General features: G+C 43.0%; 2 protein-coding genes and 1 non-coding gene across 6 annotated transcripts; 2 read left to right on the plus strand and 1 right to left on the minus strand.

The window, feature by feature from the left end:
• The first annotated feature begins 9 nt into the window (after positions 1-9).
• LOC109870699 (60S ribosomal protein L31) lies at positions 10-3671 on the plus strand. Of its 3 annotated transcripts, XM_020461298.2 has the most exons (6): positions 55-96; positions 210-255; positions 1073-1179; positions 2134-2259; positions 3009-3121; positions 3438-3671. In XM_020461298.2, the coding sequence occupies exons 3-6, from the start codon at positions 1073-1075 to the stop codon at positions 3467-3469; spliced, it is 378 nt and encodes a 125-aa protein (XP_020316887.1). In that variant the 5' UTR covers positions 55-96; positions 210-255; the 3' UTR covers positions 3470-3671. The 3 variants fall into 3 exon arrangements, with proteins under 3 accessions (XP_020316888.1, XP_020316887.1, XP_020316889.1); XM_020461299.2 differs by lacking the exon at positions 210-255 and having other exon boundaries at positions 10-96; XM_020461300.2 differs by lacking the exons at positions 55-96; positions 210-255 and adding an exon at positions 293-768.
• On the plus strand, positions 2510-2646 carry LOC116357757 (small nucleolar RNA SNORA5). Its single transcript, XR_004205700.1, has one exon. It is a non-coding gene; the product is annotated as a small nucleolar RNA SNORA5 (small nucleolar RNA).
• Positions 3672-4789: 1118 nt separating the features above from the next.
• Positions 4790-21701, minus strand: LOC109870814 (TBC1 domain family member 8). 2 transcript variants are annotated; one of them, XM_020461453.2, is made up of 20 exons: positions 21327-21701; positions 17881-17991; positions 17614-17732; positions 17155-17383; positions 16440-16680; positions 15302-15509; positions 14819-15004; positions 14462-14614; positions 13818-13968; positions 11155-11369; positions 10948-11065; positions 9990-10275; positions 9759-9900; positions 9557-9655; positions 9364-9432; positions 8980-9226; positions 8404-8469; positions 8197-8283; positions 8005-8099; positions 4790-6385 (listed from the first exon to the last, which is right to left on the minus strand). In XM_020461453.2, the coding sequence occupies exons 1-20, from the start codon at positions 21451-21453 to the stop codon at positions 5936-5938; spliced, it is 3399 nt and encodes a 1132-aa protein (XP_020317042.1). In that variant the 5' UTR covers positions 21454-21701; the 3' UTR covers positions 4790-5935. The 2 variants fall into 2 exon arrangements, with proteins under 2 accessions (XP_020317042.1, XP_020317041.1); XM_020461452.1 differs by having other exon boundaries at positions 8005-8123; positions 21327-21700.
• Positions 21702-22503: the final 802 nt, after the last annotated feature.

The raw sequence follows: 22503 nt of genomic DNA on the forward strand, positions 1-22503 counted from the left end.
GTGCATTCTGGGAGATATAGTACAGTAGATTATTCGTGTTTTTGTGCTTGCTCTGGACCTTTCGTGGCTACAACAACACTTGTCTGCAGATTACAGGTAATGCATTTGTTACAAATTGTGTGTCAATTAATTTTAGTTTGCAAACGCACTGCAACAAATGACGTATGTTATTATTAACGACGCGGATGTGAACCTGTTATTCTCTTTAGTGCCCACAAGCCCTTGCAACTTCCTTTCCGACATTTCTCGGGCAGTGTGAGTATTGTTTTGTGAAATTTGTTTTAATTATCCAACTTCATCCTGGCCCTGCGCGTATCTATTCCATCGTTTTCCTCACATAATTACAGTATGAGACACTGAACTCCTTAAACGATGTAATTGCGATGGATTATGCTCAAATGATCAATTGGAAATGTATATGGAAATGTGTAGCCACCAGTATGCAAACCAGTAGTCAGCTAAACGAAGCTATTCTGTCACAAATGTCTCGGTTATAGAGCGCATTCGTGCTATGTTTAACGTTTTGTCTGAGGCCCACAATTTCTGGTTCACAGTTTTTTTGTCAATGTGCAATCACAGTGAAACCAGCTAATTAGATCAAAATATGCCGGCATCATTAGCTAGCTGAAGTTGGCCATAGTACCTGGCGTCACCAGACAAAATTGCCATATCAACACCTGGCTCAATTGTTATCCGAGGCGTATTCATTAGGCGGATTGTGTAGCAAAAGTTTTGCAACGAAAACCTGAGTTTCTATTGGACATTCAGGTAGGTTTGGTAAACGGTTTCCGTTTCAAAAACGTTTTGAATCGAACTAATGAATACACCACAGGTAAACCCATGACATATATTTTCTATAGTAACTTAATGTACCATTACACTTCACTTGTCACTGTTTACTTTGATGGCAAAGCATAACCAGTCAAGTAGCCACAAGCTCAGTCAGTGGATTGGTAGAAATGCCACACTAGTGAGTCAAATAAACAGTGGACACTAAAGAAATGCGTGTCTTCCAAGCTGATTGTAAGTGAGCTAAAGGTTTATCAACGTTTTATGTTATGTATTTTCATAGATGGCGCCAAACAAGAAAGGAGGTGAAAAAAAGAAGGGGCGTTCTGCCATCAACGAGGTTGTGACCAGGGAGTACACGGTCAACATCCACAAGCGCATACATGGCGTGTGAGTACACTGACTGGGGCCATGACTCCACTCCGCTACTGTTGAGTTATGAAAGTGGGTTCTCTGCACTAGGTTTTCATGATGTGCTGTATGTTTACTTCCGCTTGCAAGATGTCTTTGCTGCTGTGATTGCTGTTCTTTGCTGGATAGTCAATTTTTTTATGGGGTAGAACAAGATCCGTTTTAGGTTACTGGAATAATTTGCAGTTTTGTTGTTTTCACTGAATTTTGTAATTTAGATTTGTATCACATGCCCAATGTGGCGACCTTCGGCAGACTCAACTAGCACAACTGCTCAGTTCACTTGCAATAGGGAAACTCTTAATGTCCAGCTTTGCCTCAATGTAAAGTGCTAATGCATTTAGCATTGTTTTGATTTTGTACATGCTGATCCCTGTGGGAAAGAGGTGCCAATGTTATTGGGCTTAGGCTGCTGAAAATGTTGTGACTCTACTTTTTGAGGTGTGGCTGGAGAAAAACCGCTTATGCTGTGTAGTTAATTGTTGGATGCTTGTTTTGGAATGCAATTATGGGCATAGTCATCAGTAGGGCTGCAATATTTTTTCCCATGGTGAAAATTAGCTAACTATTTGGTCCTTTAAAAACCTGCTGTATGTAAAATATTATGTTCTATATCTTGGAATATAAATAAATGTGACTAGATGACAACAGGAGAACATTCTGGTAAAACCGCTGTTCTATGCTTTGGTTGATGGATAGTATAATTCGTTGCAACATTTCTGATGGACAGACACAAAGACCTTCCCACAACGCACTACTCCAATTGAATTTGTCTGGTTTGAATGCACGCTAATGGCTTTCCTTGTTATGTTGCTCATAAAAGTTGCCTTTGCTTGCTTTGACAAGTGATACTTTGTATCAACCTCTTTTGATAATTCAGTGCAGTGTTTGGTGATGCAACTAACATTGCTGCTTGTTCCTGTGTCCCTTCAGCTCCTTTAAGAGGAGGGCACCTCGCGCTCTCAAGGAGATACGAAAGTTCGCCATGAAGGAGATGGGAACCCCTGACGTGCGTATCGATACTCGCCTGAACAAGGCTGTGTGGACCAAGGGGGTGAGGTAAGCAAACCCTTGTTTCTTACATCAGAGGCCACAAGCTTTTCTGAACCAGGGACCAGCTGGCTATGGACTTTCCTTGATGATCTGCTCAATTTGAAAACTAATACTTGATAACTGTCATCTAACACTCTGAGGGACCATGAGTTTCAGGTACAGTCTACTACAGGTTAATGCTGTTGCTGCAAGGAGTGTTTTGATGACATACACTTAACTTGAATATGAACCAGACTATGCTAAATTCGGAAGTCTTTGCAGCCTTGTCAAATTCAGTGCTTCCTCTACATTGGACTGTACTGGCCAGAATGGCTGCCACAGTGAAACTGTAGTTCATGGGCCTCACATTCCTTTTCTATGGATGTTGGGGATACATTTGTGCTATAGACAAGTTGATTTCAGTGATAGTGATACACATTCTGTCAAATTTAAGTCGAAGGGATAGTTGAGCATCAGGATCTCTCTGTCTCTCTCCCCCTCCATCTCTAGGTCAAATAAAAACCACTCTCCCTCCTATCTGCTTTATGTAGTATTGTCCCAATATCAAATGGTAGAGGCTAGTTACACCAACAGCTGACCAGTCTGCTGGCTTTAGAGAACTGATATCCTGGTATTCTTGGCGATGGGTGTAGAGTTGGTGCAAATAGTACAAGTTGATGCCTGTATAAATTGTTCTGCATGCCATGCACTTAGTTTTAGTGCATTGCATCTAAGCACAGTTTCTTCATGCCAACTGATCATTTCTGTTATTTCAGGAATGTCCCATACCGTATGCGTGTGCGCCTGTCAAGGAAGCGCAATGAAGATGAGGACTCTCCCAATAAACTGTATACCCTCGTCACATACGTCCCTGTCACGACATACAAAGGTAAGCCCAAGACCTGCTTGACCGTGTGCTGTGCTGACTAGTATCCAGAAGTGTACCCTGACATTTCTGAGGTTGGTGATCTGGTGTGTTTGAAATTATCTATACTTTTGTAACCGACACGGTGCAAAATATCCCTGTGTGGGTGACACTGAAGAACAAGTTGTGGCAGCCTTATTTTCAGATCATCTGCATGCAAATGGGTATACAAAGTAGAGGATCTGTGAACTTTACTTCAGTCAGAGTGAGTTCTGTGCTGTTATTTTCCTTATTTGCCTGTTAAAGACTTGACTGATTCTGATTTTTCTTTCCTCTACAGGTCTGCAGACAGTCAATGTGGATGAGAACTAATTATTCATTGGTGTTGAAATACATTTATAAGACTGCAGTCTTGGATTATATACAAGTTTATACAATCACTAATTGGGATTCTTGATGAAGCAATTTATGCTTACATAGTTTCAAGTTTTATTAGTTGTATGTACGGGATACACATGGCATACACCACGTCCAATGAAATGCTTACATGAAAATAAATTATTTCTAGAGCGTCTGTGTCTGGTATAGTGTTTGGATATACACTGAACAAAAATATTAACGCAACATGCAATCATTTCAAAGCTTTAACTGAGTTACAGTTCAAGTAAGGATATCAGTCAACTGTAATAAATCTGTATATTCATAAGATTATGCATCTGTTGGTCTCAACGGTGTGGATCAGAAAACCAGTCCGTATCTGATATGACCACCATTTGCCTCATGCAGTGCGACACATCTCCTTCGCATAGAGTTGATCAGGCTGTTGATTGTGGCCTGTGGAATGTTGTTCCACTCTTCAATGGCTGTGCAAAGTTGCCTGATATTTGCAGGAACTGAAACACTTGATCCAGAGCATCCCAAACATGCTCAATGGGTGGCATGTCTTGTGAGTATGGAGGAACTGGGAAGATTTCAGCTTCCAGGAATTGTGTACAGATCCTTTTGACATAGGGCTGTGCATTATGTTGCTGAAACATGAGGTGATGGCGGTGGATGAGTGGCATGACAATGGGCCTCAGGATCTCATCATGGTATCTATTCAAATTGCCATCGATAAAATGCAATTGTGTTTGTTGTCCATACCATAACCCCACCGCCACCATGGGGCACTCTGTTCACAACGTTGACATCAACAAACTGCTCTCCCACACAATGCCATACATGCTGTCTGTGCGGTACAGTTGGAAACCGGGATTCATCCGTGACGAGCACTTCTCCAGTGGCCATCGAAAGTGAGCATTTGCCCACTAAAGTCGGTTACAATGCCGAACTGCAGTCAGGTCAAAACCCTGGTGAGGACGAAGATGAGATTTTTCAAGACTTTTTCGGACAGTTTGTGTAGAAGTTCTTCAATTGTGCAAACCCACAGTTTCATCAGATGGCTGGACTCAAGACGGTCCTGCAGGTGAAGAAGCCGGATGTGGAGGTTCTGGGCTGACACGGTTACACATGGTCTGCGGTTGTGAGGCCGGTTGGACATACTGCCAAATTCTCAAAAAATTGAGTTGGCTTATGGTAGAGAAATTAACAAATTCTGTCAATAGCTCTGGTGGACATTCCATTACACAATGGGCTTTTGAGGGTCTAAAATCTCCTTAGTCAATTAATCTTTGAAAGACAGAACAAGACATGGATGAGGCATATTGTTTTAATGATTTACAAACAAACCATGTTAGACTGTGCAGCAGACATGAAATTGATGTTAAAGAATTGATCAACGGTCCCATTTATAAATGCACCTCAAGTGAACTTCAGTGCACTAAAAATGTTTTTTTTAAATAAAGGTGCATCAGTGAACTGGACAGTCAGGTTCTGGAATAACCCAAAGCTAAATGTCATTACTGATTTTTATTGGCAAAATCAAGTTCTCTGTATAGAAGACCCATTTAACCAAATCTGAGGCACAGCGGTATCGTTTGTGTAGTAGGTATCTCAACTGATTTTGAGAAGGTGTGTAGGACTTTGGTCTATAATACAATACTGGTCACTAACACTTGAATTAAGAAATATGCTTGGTAGAATAACAGGCTCAAACAGTTACAGAACACTTAAAATAGGAATTCTTAAAGAACAAAATACATTAATTAGATCAATACAGGACAAAATAAGTACATTTACAATGTTGCACACAAAGGTGACATTCCAAAGTTCCATTATTGATGACAAACATTGCTCAGTAAATAAAGGCAAAAAATACTTGGCAGGAAAATAACACTTGTCTGCTCTCCTTGAGGTTGGAAGATATGGCAAACAAGAACCTGCCTAGGCTGTATTACCAACCACGCAGCCAATGTCATAAAATATTTGAATTTGTTCCCATTTCATAGACTGGATGAAGGAAAATGAAAATGTCTACAAATACTGAGAAATGTTAATATCCCTTTTCATGGTGTTTCATGTAGTGCATCATGTGTGGGATGTTCTCACAGTAGTATATATATGATTGACTGGTTGATACATGTAGTCTTCATTGATTATCATGCACGTCTCAGCCACCTCCGATTTGGTAAACCTGTTTTCAAACTGAGCGGCTGGTCCCAGAAGACAAGGCCACATTTCATCAGGATAGGAAGACCTACACATCTACAGTACTTCTCCCTCGTGCTTAACAGACCTACAACTCAATATAGGCACATATGGACTATTGCTACCCACTCATCCTTGTAGGACGGAGGACACAGACAACTTATTGGAGACAAATCTGCCTGGCATCTAGACAAGCAACTAGATTAGAAACCCAGTATTGGGTCACATGGTCATTCTCTTGGTCATGTTAAATCAGCTGGTTCCTTGCTGAAGCATAAGCAGACCGGCCCTTTCATGGTACTGTTTCACCTTTGCTACAGCCACCTTTGCTGACAGGTCCAGTGGTTTCTCAAAGAAGTTGACCAGCTGCTGTTCTGTGAGGAGCGAGGCCAGGATCTGAGCGTAGCTGACCGTCCACTCGCTCGAACTCTCAGACCGCTCTGAACTCTTCCTGGTCCCCTCCTGCCTCTCTCCATCTCCTTCTTTGGTGCTGAAGACAGGGTGGTCTTCTTGACCTCCCTCCCTGTGATCCTCGTCTCCGGCTCCGCCCTCGCTGCTGACCTCTGACCGGCTGCGGTGGCCGACCTCACCGATCTGCAGCACCAGGCTGGTCACTGTAGCGATGGCCTGAAAGAGCTCGTTCTCATCTGGGTTGCCATGGAACATGCTGTAGAGGGTCTTACAGAACTGGATGAACTCCCTCTGTAGAAAGCAATACAAGTTTATTATACCTTTGTTGTGACTTAATGACCGCTTATTGGGTCCCTGATTTAATTCCTTCCTTATTGTACAGTGCATTCGGAAAGTATTCAGACCCTTTGACTTTTCCCCCCATTTTGTTATATTAGTGTTATTCCAAATGTTTTATTTTTATAATCCTCATCAATCTACACACACACACCCCATAATGAGGTTTAAACATTTTTGCAAATGTATTAAAAATAAACTGATATCACATTTACATAAGTATTTAGACCCTTTACTCAGTACTTTGTTGAAGCACCGTTGGCAGCGATTACAGCCTCAAGTCTTTTTGTGTATGACGCTACAAGTTTGGCACAGCTGTATTTGGGGAGTTTCTCCCATTCTTCTCTGCAGATCATCTCAAGCTCTGTCAGGTTGGATGGGGAGCGTCGCTGCACATCTCTTTTCAGGTGTCTCCAGAGATGTCCGATCGGATTCAAATCCAGGCTCTGACTGGGCCACTCAAGGACATACAGAGACTTGTCCCGAAGCCACTTCAGCATTGTCTTGGCTGTGTGCTTAGAGGCAACAAGACAACGACCCAGTCTGAGGTCCTGAGCACTCTGGAGCAGGTTTTCATCAAGGATCTTTTTGTACTTTGCTCCGTTCAACTTTCCCTCGATCCGGACAAGTCTCCTAGTTCCTGCTGCTGAAAAACATCCCCAGAGCATGGTGCCAGGTTTCCTCCAGACGTGGCGCTTGGCATTCAGGCCAAAGAGTTCCATCTTGGTTTCATCAGACCAGAGAATCTTGTTTCTCATGGTCTGAGAGTCCTTTAGGTGCCTTTTGCCAAACTCCAAGCGGGCTGTCATGTGCCTTTTACTGAGGAATGGCTTCTGTCTGGCCACTCTGACATAAAGGCCTGATTAGTGGAATGCTGCAGAGATGGTTGTCCTTCTGGAAGGTTCTCCCATCTCCACAGAGGAACTCTGGATCTCTATCAGAGTGACCTTCGGGTTCTTGATCACCTCCCTGACCAAGGCCCTTCTCCCCCGACTGTTCAGTTTGGCCAAGTGGCCAGCTCTAGGAAGAGTCTGGTGGTTTCCAACTTCTTCTATTTAAGAATGATGATGGCCACTGTCTTATTGGGGATCTTCAATGCTGCAGAGGTTTTGGTACCCATCCCCAGATATGTGCCTCGACACAATCCTGTCTCTGAGCTTTACGGACAATTCCTTCGAGTTCATGACTTGGTTTTTGCTCTGAAATGCACTGTCACCTGTGGGACCTTATATAGACAGGTGTGTACCTTTCCAAATCATGTCCAATCGATTCAATTTACCACAGGTGGTCTCCAGTAAAGTTGTAGAAACATCTCTAAGGATGATCAAGGGAAACAGTATGCACCTGAGCTCAATTTCGAGTCTCATAGCAAAGGTTCTGAATACTTATGTAAATAAGGTATCGGTTTTTTATTTTTAATACATGTGCAAAAATGTTTAAAATACTTTTTACTTTGTCATTATAGATTGCTGAGGGGAAAAACATATTTAATCTATTTTAGAATAAGGCTGTAATGTACCAAAATGTGGAAAAAGTCAAGGGGTCTGAATCCTTTCTGAATGCCCTGTATGTACCTGGTTCATTAGAGGTAGCGGTTTCTCCACATTCTTCTCCTGAGCCAGGTCCTTCAACATCTGCTTCAACTGCTCCTGATAGTCTCTGATCTCCTCTTCAACATGAACACACACAGGAGCTACATCAACGTGATCATCTGAACAGGACAGAGCTAGAAACGTGAACCTGGAACACTTGAAGCATGAAGTTACCATTAGGCATCTCTATATGGAGTGGTCTGGTAGTGGACAGCAGAGGGCTCTTCAGTGGAGGAGAGTCATCCTCACTCTCAGTCAGAGCTACAGGAGACAGTCGCATTAGGATGAATGTTAATGGATCTCTAGTTGATAGTTGCATGTCCAGCTAAAGTACATGTCTTAAAGAGGAGTAAAACACCGTAGGAAGGCTATGTGACTCACCTGGAGGTATGTGCAAACGATACAGAAGTCTGATCTTCTCATTCAGTTCCTCACAGTATAGTGTGTCTGATGCCGAGAGAGACACAGAATTGTCACCATTACAATTGATTAACATCTCCAACAGCCAGTCATTGGCTTTAAATCACAATGTGTGTCAGTTAGTGTTTATACTGTCTTTCTAAAGGATAGAGGACCACAGAGGGAGCCCTTCAGCTCTGTGAGTTTAAGAGGTGAATTGACATATTTTCTCTACTTCAGTCAATGTACTGTACACAGCAGTGGCAGCTCCTCCTAAAAGCCTTGGCTGCATATTGATTCCCATAAAACCCTGGTGGGCTGAATTCCAGATGCCCATGAAAGCATAATATGAAAGCACTCATATTACACACATTATCTCTTCAGGCATACACATACTCACTCTCCCTACCTCTTTTAAACACACACCCTCCCGCTCTTACTCACACACACACAATATGTAAATTTGCTAAATCTGGTGCAACGCAACCCTTCTCACTTCTGAGACTTGTGTTTTGTTGTACATTGTCCCTGTTTCAAATAAACGTTTAAAATAAATACCCAGCCACCCGGCAAACTTTCTGAAGGTGATGAGTAAGTCTTTGTCCTGGTCCAGCAGTGTGAAGGTCCTGTGGGCCACGGTGTCAGTGTGGAGGCCACACAGCCAGGGAACCAGTAGCACGTACAGGCTTTTGAACTGGGCCCGGTCCACTCTGTACTGCTCCACATAGGGCTGGCCTGGGTCATGGTGCTGGAGAGCCACAGTGGTGCTCCCATCACCCCAGTACAGGTTGATGAAGTGCTCTGTCTATAAGAGAAACAGACACAGATGTGGTGTTGTACAGTTGGACTATATGTGGAGGACGTTATCATCGTGCTCTGGCAATGCATTTCTTAGTGGTCCTGGGAAGATAAATAACGGTGTATTGAATTGAACTGAAGTACCTTGAAGAGGTCGTAGACATCAGCCAGGTTTTCAGGGGAGAGAGAGACATCTGGGGTCACCACCCTGAGCTACACACAGAGAGAGGGGAAGGGTCAAGCAGTTTGGAGCGGAAATGTGTACAATTTCAACCTTTGGTCATGGTGTATTTCATGCAAGCGTGTGACTGTTTGAAATGTGATATGAAAGACCCACTGCGTTCTCCTTGGTGATGTCCTCGTGTGCCTGCAGAACCTGGATCCGGTGTCTGCATCGCAACCGCTCTAATTGTCTCACCGTAAGGTCTCCAAATTTCTGACAAAACAGGACAGGGACACACAACGAGAACAAACATCAGTGCCACATTTTCACAACTACCCTCTGGTGGTGTGGAGGGAGTATTGTAGTGCTGTCTTACCTCATAGGAGTCAATGATGAGGTCTGTGATCAGGGTGTGTAGTTCTACAGTCGTGCTGCACTCCTCCTCCCCCCTCGGAGACGAGGGAGGGTGAGGGGCAGGTGGAGACGGATTCTCATCGTACTTCACGTGGTCCAGAAAGCTGCAGGCAGAGAAGTTTGTGTGAGAATGTAGACTATGCTCAGATGTGAACTGTGTGTAGACATGCATGCATTCCTCCATATGCATTACCCAGTGAGGATCATGAGGGCCTGGCCGTCATCTGCACTAGCACACAGTGCCGCAGCGTTCGCATCCAGCACAGCTAGCCCTAGCTGGAAGATGGCTTTGATGCCGTGGAAGAAGAAGCAGTCTACCACACAGACGGCGCTGCGGAAGGGAAGCACACTGAGGAAGAGGGTGAGGAACCAGGACAGGGAGAGGGAAGAGAGGGGGGAGAGGTCGGGAATGTGCTCAGCCAGCTCGGGAAGACGCTCCTGGATCAGCTCTTCAAACACTGACTGGTCCACCTGAGCACCTGCAAACACAAGTGAAAATCTACATTAATATAGATAAACTCATGAACGTACACCTCTATAGAAGTACAGAACATCCTTTATCATCCCATACAGGGAAATTAATGGTCTCGTGGATGTATGCTCTATACACTGTATACTCATGAGGTCTTGACTTCCACACGTGTGTGAGAATGACATGTTCTCATTGTGTAATATCCCAGATAAGTGATCTTTTAAGACTTTATTTGAACCAGGAAGCCACATGGAGATGAAAAATCTATTTTCTAAGGAGAATAAGTAAACAACTGCAATTTCAAAGCAGAACAGAAGAGGAAATTACTTTGAATGCATTTCATATGCGCCAGAAATAAATAGTGGCACAAAGCACAGGAAATTAGCTTGTGTTTCAGCACACGCTTCACGCTGGCTAAAGAAAGCCTTGAGTTATTGTTGGCTCTGTTGCGGTTAGGGCAGAAAAACAGCCCTGACGAAGAAACCCAAATCACCAGACCGGCTACTATTAGACCTACTAATGTTTGATCTGCTATGACTTTGATAGTTCTATTTTTAGTACTTCATCTAATGTACAGTACTAGCTATAATGTCAGTAAAAGTGGAAGTAGACGAACCAGTAATAGCAATGTAGTAACAATAGCAGTGGTAAACCTATGAAGGTCAGTTTGACCTCTCACCTATGACTCTGCGGTTGAAATAGTCAGGCAGCATTCTCTCACACACAGCCACCAGCAGCCAGAAGGCCTCCTCCTCTTTAGTGTACAGCAGCAGCACAGATGCCAGGATATTCATTGACTAGGAAGAATGATAGGCAGTCAGTTATACTCTACCTGCACTGTATACACATTGTGACATAAGTTACTGTATGGTAGTGGATACCTTACCTGGCAGTAGCCAATCTTGGGGTTGCGGTGGGCATATGCGGTGAGGACGCGGCGTAGGGCAGCGATGCCCGTGACGTTCTGGAAGGCAGGGTGGTCGGGCAGCGAGCGGTGCAGATCTCTCTCGATCTCCTCCGTGGCCAGGCTGCTGTGCCCTATAGACTCCGTCACCAGCCCCGAGTAGTAGTCTGGGTGGGAAGCCAACTCTGACGATGAGTCTGTATTTCCAGGGAGAATGGTGTCGGTGTTACACAGCAACATCCCCTAGGCCCTAACCCTTCTCTTTTGTTCCTACCCGTAAGTGTTTGCAGATCTGAAAGGAATGGATAAGTTACCTATCTGGTTCCTTCAGATCTGGAAACACCAAAAAGATAGGGGTTACTTTGGGACAAGGCTTGTTTGGAGCTCTTGCCCTTTGTTGACTCCCCCTGGAGGATGTGATGCATTTCGAACATTGATAGGGAGTAAACAGGTGACTGGGGATAGTTTGACATTGGGGCAAAGAAAACAGTCTGTTCAGGTCCATCACAGTGGAGTGGAGCCAGTCTGCTGCCAGTCTGTTTCTGGTGCAGTCTGTGCAGTGTGTTCACACAGGCCTAATTGCTTGTTTTCATTGGAGATGAGGTCACAAGCTATTTGTATGCCCACTAAATCCTGCTGATCTGGATTCCATATGACATCAACTCTGACATTAACAGAATAAAGCAAAGCAGGATCCCTGAGAATAGACTAAAGTTGCATCAAGACTTCTGGTTTTGAAAAAAGGAAACTGCTTGCCTGCTAAAAGCCCCTCCCCAAACTCTAAGATAAAATGGGACATACCATAAATGTTAGGCATTGTACATAGGAACGGAACTGAAAGCAGGCAGTCGAGCAGAACAGAGAACAGTACTCGCTCTCCCTCCTTTGAGGATATACAGATATCTACCCTAAAGATAAGCGAACCCGTAACATAGAGTACCAGTCAAAAGTTTGGATACACCTACTCATTCAAGGGTTTTTCTTTATTGTTACTATTTTCTAGTTTTGATGAAGACACCAAAAACAGTATTTAAAAAAAAATCTAAATATATTTTATAGTGGAGATACTTCAAAGTAGCCACCCTTTGCCTTCATGACAACTTGACACTTTTCGCATTCTCCCAACCAGCTTCATGAGGTAGTCACCAGGAATGCATTTCAAATAACAGGTGTGTCCATCTAAGATATGAAGGTCAGTCAATTTTGAAAATTTCTTCAAGTGCAATCGCAAAAACCATCAAGCGCTATAATGAAACTGGCTCTCATGAGGACCGCCACAGGAAAAGAAGGCCCAGAGTTACCTCTGCTGCAGAGGATAAGTTCATTAGAGTTAACTGTACCTCAGATTGCAGCCAAAAATACATGCTTCACAGAGTTCAATTAAGAGACACATATCAACATCAACTGTTTAGAGGTGACTGTGTGAAATCAGGCCTTCATGGTTGAATTACTGCAAGAAAAACACTACTAAAGGACTCCAATAAGAAGAAGAGACTTGCTTGGGCCAAGAAACACGAGCAATGGACATTAGACCGGTTCCAACCATTGTGTCTTTGTGAGATGCTGAGTAGGTGAATGGATGATCTCCGCATGTGTGGTTCCCACAGTGAAGCATGGAGGGGAAGGTATGATGGTGTGGGGGTGACACGGTCTGTGATTTACTTAAAGTTCAAGGCACACTGAACCAGCCTGGCTACCACAGCATTCTGCAGCGATACGCCATCCCATCTGGTTTGCGCTTAGTGGGACTATCATTTGTTTTTAAACAGGACAACGACCCAAAACACACCTCCAGGCTGTGTCAGGGCTATTTGACCAAGGAGAGTGATGAAGTGCTGCATCAGATGACCTGGCCTCCACAATCAGTCGACCTCAACCCAATTGAGACGGTTTGGGGGCGAGTTGGACCGGAGAGTGAAGGAAAAGCAGCCAACAAGTGCTCAGCATATATGAGAACTCCTTCAAGACTGTTGGAAAAGCATTCCAGGTGAAGCTGGTTGAGAGAATGCCAAGAGTGTGCAAAGCTGTCATCAAGGCAAAGGGTGGCTACGTTGAAGAATCTCAAATATAAAATATATTTTTATTTGTTTAACACTTTTTTGGTTACTACATGATTCCATGTGTGTTATTTCATAGTTTTGATGTCTTCACTATAAATTCTACAATGTAGAAAATAGTACAAATAAAGAAAAACCCTTGAATGAGTAGGTGTGTGTCACGACTTCCGCCGAAGTTGGTCCCTCTCCTTGTTTGGGTGGCGTTCGGCAGTCGACGTCCCCGGCTTTCTAGTCACCACCGATCCATGTTTAATTTTCGTTTTGTTTTGTCTTCATTATACTCACCTGTTTTCCATTCCATAATCAGTGTTCCTTATTCAACCCTCTGGCTTCCCCTGTTGTTTTGTGCGTGATTGTTTTTGTCAAGTGGTTCCGTGTACATGATCTAGATTGTTTATGTTTATCCTTGTTGGATTAGTGTTGAATTTGAGTAAATATCGTGGCTTTACTCATACCTGTGTCCTGCGCCTGACTCCGCCTTATTCCATTCACCTAGAACATAGACAGTGTGTCCAAACTTTTGACTGGTACTGTATATTTGACCTGTTGTTATAGCAACCAATGACCTCAGACTCCTCCACCGCTCACCAGAGAAGGTCATCCATAGCTCTCCCCGTAGCGACTCTGGTATTCCCATGGCAACCAGCTTCTGGATCTTCTCTGTGCGGAACATGTGGACACCTCGACCATACGCAGAGAAGTGGTCATCCCACAGACGCTCTTTCACCTGCTCCATGGTCTACAGGATGCACACACACACACAGGACACACACACCCTTGAGCAAACAGAGTATTGTAGTACTGTAAGCACATTCTCAACAATAGCCTTGGGAGGTAAAGTTGCCCAGTGTGCCAGTCAGGGGGAGAACAGGGATCAATATATGTTTAAATAATGAAATAGGTGTAACAGAATCACAACCTCATCCCAGAACTACCACTATATCACATATACCATACCCTGGTTACCAGTCTGTTTCTGAAGTTTAGTTGCCACTTTTGGTTAAAGCAACTCCTTTGTTGTTGTCATGCTAAACATTTAGAATTCTAATTTAGTCTAACAAATATTTAGCATGACAACAACAAAGGAGTTGCTTAAAACAGAAACATGCAACCAATGTTAAATGTCAAGCCTAGACACCATTATTATGGTATCTGCTATGTAAACATCATAATAACGGAGGCTCCAGCCATATCAGGGTTGTGGCCGACGGTGCACTAGTTTCCATACTCACAGCCGTGCTATTGTTGAGGTCAGGTTGAGAGTGATGGTAGTATGCCATCAGAGCCTCTGTATTCACTGTGTGACGTAGTGGTCTCTCCTCGATCTCCTCCCCGTCACAGTACATGGTGTCATAGTAGAAGGTATAGTAGGGAGACGAGGAAGTCTGGAGCACCCAAACACCAGAATTTGTCAAATATACACAATGAATGACTAACTTGTGTGTAAAAATACTAGCAGTAATCATATATGTCCTTGCAGTGCAGTTGCATTCTGCTTCTTGGACTAGGCCTGTTGGGCATCACCATGAGATATGATGTGTGTAATTGACAACAGGCATTTATGGGCTGGTAGTATTGCTGTAGCATACCAGAGATTTCTTGCTGTGGAACATGGAGTGTTTCCATTGCAGGGCTCTGAGCCGTGACATCAGACTATCCACCAGGCTGTCTCTGTCCTGCAGCTCGATCAGCTGGAAGGCCTTCTTACTCCTCACACTGACGATCACTGGGTTGGGCAGCAGGCTGGTGCTCTCAGCCTTCTCTATGGAGATCACCTGGCAGCACAGGAAGAGACAGAGGTAAAAGGTCAAGAGCCAAGGAAATGTTGGTAGTATGGTACAGTAAGGAAAAATATGATATGGTAAAATGGTATTAACACAGTAATAAACTTTGAATAACTTGTTTATGTATGCAAGAGCCATACATCTCTATACACGACTCTGGTGTATAGCAACTAATGTAGTTAACCATGGTAAAGCTAAAGGTGTAAGCTCTAACACTTCCAACAACACTTATACACTGTAAACAGTGGTAAGCCAGCAGAGTCAACTGCAGTATGATACGATGGATACCTCTGAAAGGGGGATGAGCAGGCTGCAGTGGCCCTCCTCTCGACTGGCGAAGCATAGGTAGCTGTCGGTGGTGTAGAGTGTTCCAGCTGTGTGGCAGCGTGCATGGGGCGTCCACACTGAACACAGAGCCACCTCCTGGAGACACTCGGCCCGCGGTAGCCGGAAAAGAGCCAGGACGTACGCCCTCAATGCCTGCTCCTCCAGAACCCTGAGGGGAAAGGGGAAGAGTTAGAGTGTGACACTCATAGAAAGTTAATTAGCTGACAGGGGGAAGAGTTAGACTGACACAGACAGAGATCTGTTCTGTAGAAAACAAGTGACAGTTAGGAATTCTCCTCCAGGATAGAGAGAGAGAGAGTAAAAGAGGGACTGAGGGTGAATCCTCATGGCCTCGTTACCTTTAGTGACTCAGACATTTCTGACTGACAGCTATGATAAGGAAAACGTATAAAGAATCCAGATACACTCCAATACAGGCAGACTATTTTGGTCACTGCAATTTAGGTCAGATCATTTTTCACTTCCTGTTATGGTGATGAGGAATTTACACTATGCTGAATGATGGGGGAGGGACAAAAATATCACCCACTTGGCAAGTGTTGCATGTGAGGAAGTTACCAAACTAAACAGTCTGTTACACTCATAGAAATATATAACTGAATGCTTTAGCTCAGCTCTAAAGTACAATTTTACCACTGAAAACTGTCATTTTACACACAAAACCTGAAATTGAAAATGTTGGTGAATGGTGAATGTACTACAGGTGGAACTAAAACACACACATTCAGTCACACTATGATGCAAGGTTATACAGAGGATGGTAGAAAACTAGAGGGAAGTAAATTAGTCAAGATATCAGGGATTTTCAGGAAGTGCTTGATGAGGTTTCTTTTGACCAAAGCAGATAACAATGAGACAAACTTATTAAAATACTGTTTATCAAACTATTTAATCAGGAAAGCAACCAATCAATCAGATTGCTGACACCAATCCAATCCTCTCAGAACTGTGAGGTAAGTCAACAAAGAACAGATAATATGAATCTGAACAAACCAAATTACACACCCACAAAAAATCCCCTGCCCTCCTTTACACTACAATACAACTTCATCTAACTTATTCTGCGTTGCCCTCTGACCTCTTGGTGATGTTGGAGGACTGCTGGAGGACTTGATCCAGTTCTAGACCTCCGCTGTCCAGCAGGCGTCGCAGTGCGATGTCAGCCAGCTGACCCATGACCCCGAATGCCTCATCCAGGCTCAGGAACATAGAGAAGTCCCGCTGGCGCCGCCGCGTTGTCACACGCACCATGTCCGTCATGAGGCCAGTGGAGACCTGCTCCAGCCTCGTCAACTCCACCCACGGGATCACAAACTTCACTGAGGGAGAGAGAAGTGGTCAAAGGTCAGGGGTTAGGTTTAGAAGACACTGTACACTGAAGAGATTTCAATGGTTAAAGAGATTGAACAGGATCTTCAGCACTTAAAAATGTGTAAGATATTGTACAAATTGGAATTCTTAAATATATTGTACAAATTGGAATTTGTAACAGATAATACCCATTTTTATTTTATTTTTGTAGGACGTTACATATCATACGAAATTAATGACATTGTACACAATTATGCACAATTTTCAGGGGCACGTTTTTTCTCGAGGGATACTTTCAAAACTACTGGCTGAAGTTATACAAAACCTCTGCAGCATCACTAACTAAAAAGGCACAATGTTTACTGTGGAAAGTATGTCACAGTTCACAAGACATATAAAGGGCGTGTCATCTTTACAACTGGAAAACAGAGGTTAGAGTTTCTAATTAAAAGACACAACCAGTTCAGACTAAGGGGATAGACCTTCCTTTCCCAGCAGGAAGGAGTAGAAGGCCATGTGGTTGATGCTGAGGTAGAGCCAGCCATGCCGGGGGACGCGTCCCTTCCAGCAGCAGCAGGAGTAGGTGGTGACCAGCTTCTCTGAGGAGGGCAGGCCGAAACGCAGCTCAAACTTCAGCAGTACCTCCCGGAACTTCTCTGGGTCCTCCTCTTGAGCCGCCTGCTTCCCCCTCACCTCCTCTGCTATCAGACCCTGGGGGAGAAAGAGAAATAAATGGGCAATGAAAGAAAGAAAAAGTGGAAGAGAAACAAAAATGCAAAACAGGGTGAGAGCAAGATACACAGAAATAGAAAAGAAAGTCAAGAAGAGACAACATTTGAGAGTCAGATTAAGTTGAACACAGTAGTTGTTGATAGTAGGCCTACATAGTATTTACAGAGTATCACAGGTATATAGTTAATCTTATTCTAATAGTACAGTACCTTGACTTTCCCTTTGACGAAGCTGGCGACATCCTCCTTGTTCTCAAATACTGAGAGAGAGTGGAGTAGATTCTGGACCAGCCAGTCCCAATGCCTGTTCATGTCCTCAACAGCAGCACCTGTATAACAACAGACACACGCGCACACACATCAGAGAAATAGATACACAGAGAGAGAGCCAGAGAAAGAGAGTAGAAGCAGGGACCTACCGACCGACAAATATGAGCATCGGCGAGAGGAAAAGGAGAGACATTTCTCAGAGCTTACCACAAGCTATAGTCCAGCTGACCTGTGACCCAGGCACCTGTAGCAGGATACGGAATGGTGTGACCCGGGCGTTGGAGTCCAGCACTGTGTCCAGAGCTCCCACCAGAAGACCTGGACAGACCAGAGCAGTCAGACACAGAAAAAGACCAGAAATTACTGAGAAATACCATCTGACAACACACACATATCAATGAGCTCATTGACACATGGGAGAGAGGCAACATTATACCAACCCATATGAACGGTTATATCATATATTTTCATATGGTAAGGCAATTGTACTAAGCTCATAAGGCATTTTCTACAATAATCAATGGTTATCATTAGTTGGACAGCAGGAAGTTTTACAGATTGTGCCTTTAAGCAGATGGGGCACAACGGCACCTATTGGACATAATGCCAGAAAGCTAAAGGCATTATCATGTATATAACAGACTCAGACATTCCACAGTGAGCACTGGATGCCAGCCTTGAGGCATTACAAAAGAGATTGGACATAAACTGGTACCACTAATGGTCACGAACAGTCTCATAATGGCCACATTATGTGAGAACATAACATAGAACATAAAAGCTATTAAGGAGGTTCAACATAAGTATTGTTATCCTCTGTTTGTCACTACATTGGTCCACTAGAATCATAGGGTAACAGTATTGGAATCGAGACCCCTCCCTCTCCACAAATCTTCCACATGTGAAGCCCCAAAGCCATGGCATAAAAACTACAAACTTAAGAGAGTCCCTAACATCCCAAACTCATTTGTATTTATTAGGTGTTGAGAAGGCTAAATTAAACCTGGAACAACCTCCTCCACCCCACCAGTCATCACCTTAAAGGAACCAGATACACTCTCTAATATCCTGAGGTACCATAACAGAGCCAAGACTCATCATCATAGTATCTCTAACTCCACCACTAATCAGGATCATGATTTTCCACTGAGGCCAAAGCCACCAAACACTAGTCCCTCTTGTCTAGTTTTAATTCTGTCTTTCCTTTGCTAAGCACAGCCATTTTCAACAGAATGGAGCATTTAGGGAGAGCTGGGAAAAACAGCCCCATCAAAGTGCAGGTAACAGTCAGCTGCAGCACATGGACTCAGCTACAAAAAAATATATATGTTTGCAAGAACAGTCTGTAAATGATTTGACAAATCAAATATGTAATAAGCACACAGCAGGCAAGACAAGGCATTAGGCGTACTACTTTCATTAGGCTACAGTCTGGTCGCTGTGAGATCACTATCTACTGTTTGGCATTCCCACCCCCACCCAACCGCTCCGCCACAAAAGAGGAGAGGGCTGGAAGACAAACTGAACACCAGACAAATAACTCTCTCCTGGAGCACTGCCCATCCCAGACCACACCACAACTATTAAGCTCTGCCTGTCTGATGCTCTGAACCATTGTACCCTGGCAACGCAAACCTATTCGTCACCTAACCGCTTACTTCACAGTGCTTACATTGTAAAATGTAAGCACTGTAAATCATGTATTTTGTTCGGCTTATATTGTTCACTGAGTTTGTATGTCTGTGGACAATGGACATGTACAGTGTGCTCAGAGGTCAAGAGAAAGGAAACCTTAAATGTCCCTCACAGGAAAGTGTTCTTTGTGCAATAGGAAGCAGAAGTTATTTTAGCTAGTGACAGAGTACTAGACGTTGCAGATGTTTCAGTGCTGCTCAATACCCTTTTTATGTTTTTATCTTAATCAAATTAGGGATATAAAAAAAAATCCTATTGATATTGTACTTGTTCTTCTCTTCCCATAACAAAAGTAGGGTGTGGTTTTGTAAGAGCCAAAAACTAGGGCTTCTTCTGACCTTTCGTCCCACAGATGAATCGACCTGGCCCGGGTATCCTGGAAGGATATTGACCTCATCCCGTCAGTCAAGGTTGCCTGGTCATTCTTTTAAAATTATTTCCTCACCATCTTAGATAAGCATGCCCCGTTCAACCCCGCAGAACTAAGAACAGATATAGCCCATGGTTCACTCCAGACCTGACTGCCCTTGACCAGCACAAAAACATCCTGTGACGGACTGCCATAGCATCGAATAGTCCCCACGATATGCAACTGTTCAGGGAAGTCAGGAACCAATACACGCAGTCAGTCAGGAAAGCAAAGGCTAGCTTTTTCAAGCAGAAATTCGCATCCTGTAGCTCTAACTCCAAAAGGTTTTGGGACACTGTAAAGTCAATGGAGAACAAGAGCACCTCCTCCCAGCTGCCCACTGCTTTGAGGCTAGGTAACACGGTCACCACTGATAAATCCATGATAATCGAAAATTTCAATAAGCATTTCTCAACGGCTGGCCATGCCTTCCTCCTGGCTACTCCAACCAACAGCTCCGCCCTGTCCATCTGGAAATAGCCCACCCAATCTACCTACCTCATACTGTTTTTATTTTATTTACTTTTCTGCTCTTTTGCACACCAGTATCTCTACTTGCACATCATCATCTGCTCATTTATCACTCCAGTGTTAATCTGTTAAAATTTTAATTATTCACTCCTATGGCCTATTTATTGCCTACCTCCTCATGCCTTTTGCACACACTGTATATAGACTTTCCTTACTCTACTGTGCCATTGACTTGTTTGTGTTATTGGCTTGTTTGTTTACTCCATGTGTAACTCTGTGTTGTTGTCTGTGTCACACTGCTTTGCTTTATCTTGGCCAGGTCGCAGTTGCAAATGAGAACTTGTTCTCAACTAGCCTACCTGGTTAAATAAAGGTGAATATATATATATATTTACATTGGAAACCATGGCAACAAACAAATACTCTTGCCAGGAAATGTTATAATGTTTTTTACGAGATGATACTCCCTATCCTCTCCTGTGCCTGATGTATACAGTTCTATCTTAAAGTGAAAATCCCAATGAAGATTACACAAAAACAAGACCAGGTGACACCTTATCATGGTCCATCATCAGACAAACCTGTATGGAATTGTAAAGAACATATGAAGACCTGAAAGAAAACACAGTCCAAAAAACAAGTGATATGTTAACAAGTTGCCTGTTATTGCTCCAAGGCGTCATGGCACATATTATTTTAAATTACAAAGAAAACATTGTTTTGATAATCCCAAATATGGGGAGAACACTTGTTTCCAAGCTTTGTCAAACCCGGATCCTACACTGTAGCCAAGGCTATGGCAAGTTGCAACATACGGTAGCTGCAATTCAACCAAGAATTGTCTTTCGACATTATGCTTGGAGACATGCTGGGAGACACTCTGGGATACATACTCCCAGCACAATATCAACCCAAAAAAATATTGGTTGAATCGCAGTTATTTGCAACATTGTTTATAAATTAGTTGTTACTGTGTTGCGTAGTGTAGACTGGTGTGTCCAAGTGGTAATATAGGCTACTAACGCTGCTGAAATCAGACGAAAGACAGTTAGATGAATGGGAGTAGCTGGCGTAATACCTGTAAATTTTCCCCCTGAATCCCCATGTCCTCTTCGGCGCTGCAAAATGAAGAAATCGTTTGATTTTTCGGTAACCCAAAGCTTCAGCGCGTTTTTCAGCAAAACTTCCTCTGGATTCAACCACATTCTTTTAAAGGAAGAGATTGAAAAAGAGAATAGAACGAAAACAAAATAACGCAGATCGTCGTTGCTGTTGATAGCATGCACACTTCTTCATTAGTTCCAAGCGCATTAGAAAAATACAAGATTTTCAGAATCATCCATGACTGATCTTAAGCGCTGCCCGAGAACGCAAGCTTCTTCTGTTGATATTTTCTCTCACCCTCCCGATCGCAACTGTACAAGTACTCCTCACAGTGAGAGTCTCATTTCCGCATTCAACCTTTTCTTCCCATATTTCCGGCGAAAGCGAGGAAGTTTAATTTCACTGGCCCTTTGTGATTGGTTATAATGTCTAGTATTAATTGAAACAGTTTACCATACAAAACTCAATCTTGTAAACACACTGTTTGTTTGTCCATAGTAAATGGGTTTAGTCATGTGCAATATGCTGTCTGTCTGGTGTGCACAAATAAATCAGAAGATGAATGTTGACATCTATTGTATCAATTCTGCATTATACTTACAATTACTTATTATCATTACTACTATGCATGTCAGTTAGATTACCTAGTAACCTACTGTCAAAAGCAACTGAACCTCCCTCACATTAAATTGAATAATGTGTGTACAGATTTTAGATTTTTAGATGCATTCTCTTTGTCTTATAGTTTACAATTTAATCGTTTTTGATCATACCATATATTAATTTAGTGACAAATCAATGCAATGACGGTGAAGTACCCATATAGTCTATAACAATTTACAGAATGTTCTATATGGAAGTAGCAATATAGCCTTAGCCTTGTTCTGTGGTAAAATAGTGGTTGCAACATGCATACTGGGCATTATCAACTAAAATAATTTCTATGATTTATGTTTGAAACTATGGTGAGAATTAACACACATCAGTAATGCTCAGAGTTGTCAAAGGACCCTATTATAAGATACTCTACCTACTCATCACAATAAAGAAACATTGTTTTTAGAGCAACCATATCATTGATCAGTGAAATTCATAAATTCATTGTAACGGCTCTTGTCGAAAGGAGTGGACCAAAGCGCAGCATGGAAAGT

The sequence above is a fragment of the Oncorhynchus kisutch genome, linkage group LG26 (genome assembly GCF_002021735.2).
Source record: "Oncorhynchus kisutch isolate 150728-3 linkage group LG26, Okis_V2, whole genome shotgun sequence".
In the NCBI taxonomy this organism is placed as follows: Eukaryota; Metazoa; Chordata; class Actinopteri; order Salmoniformes; family Salmonidae; genus Oncorhynchus; species Oncorhynchus kisutch.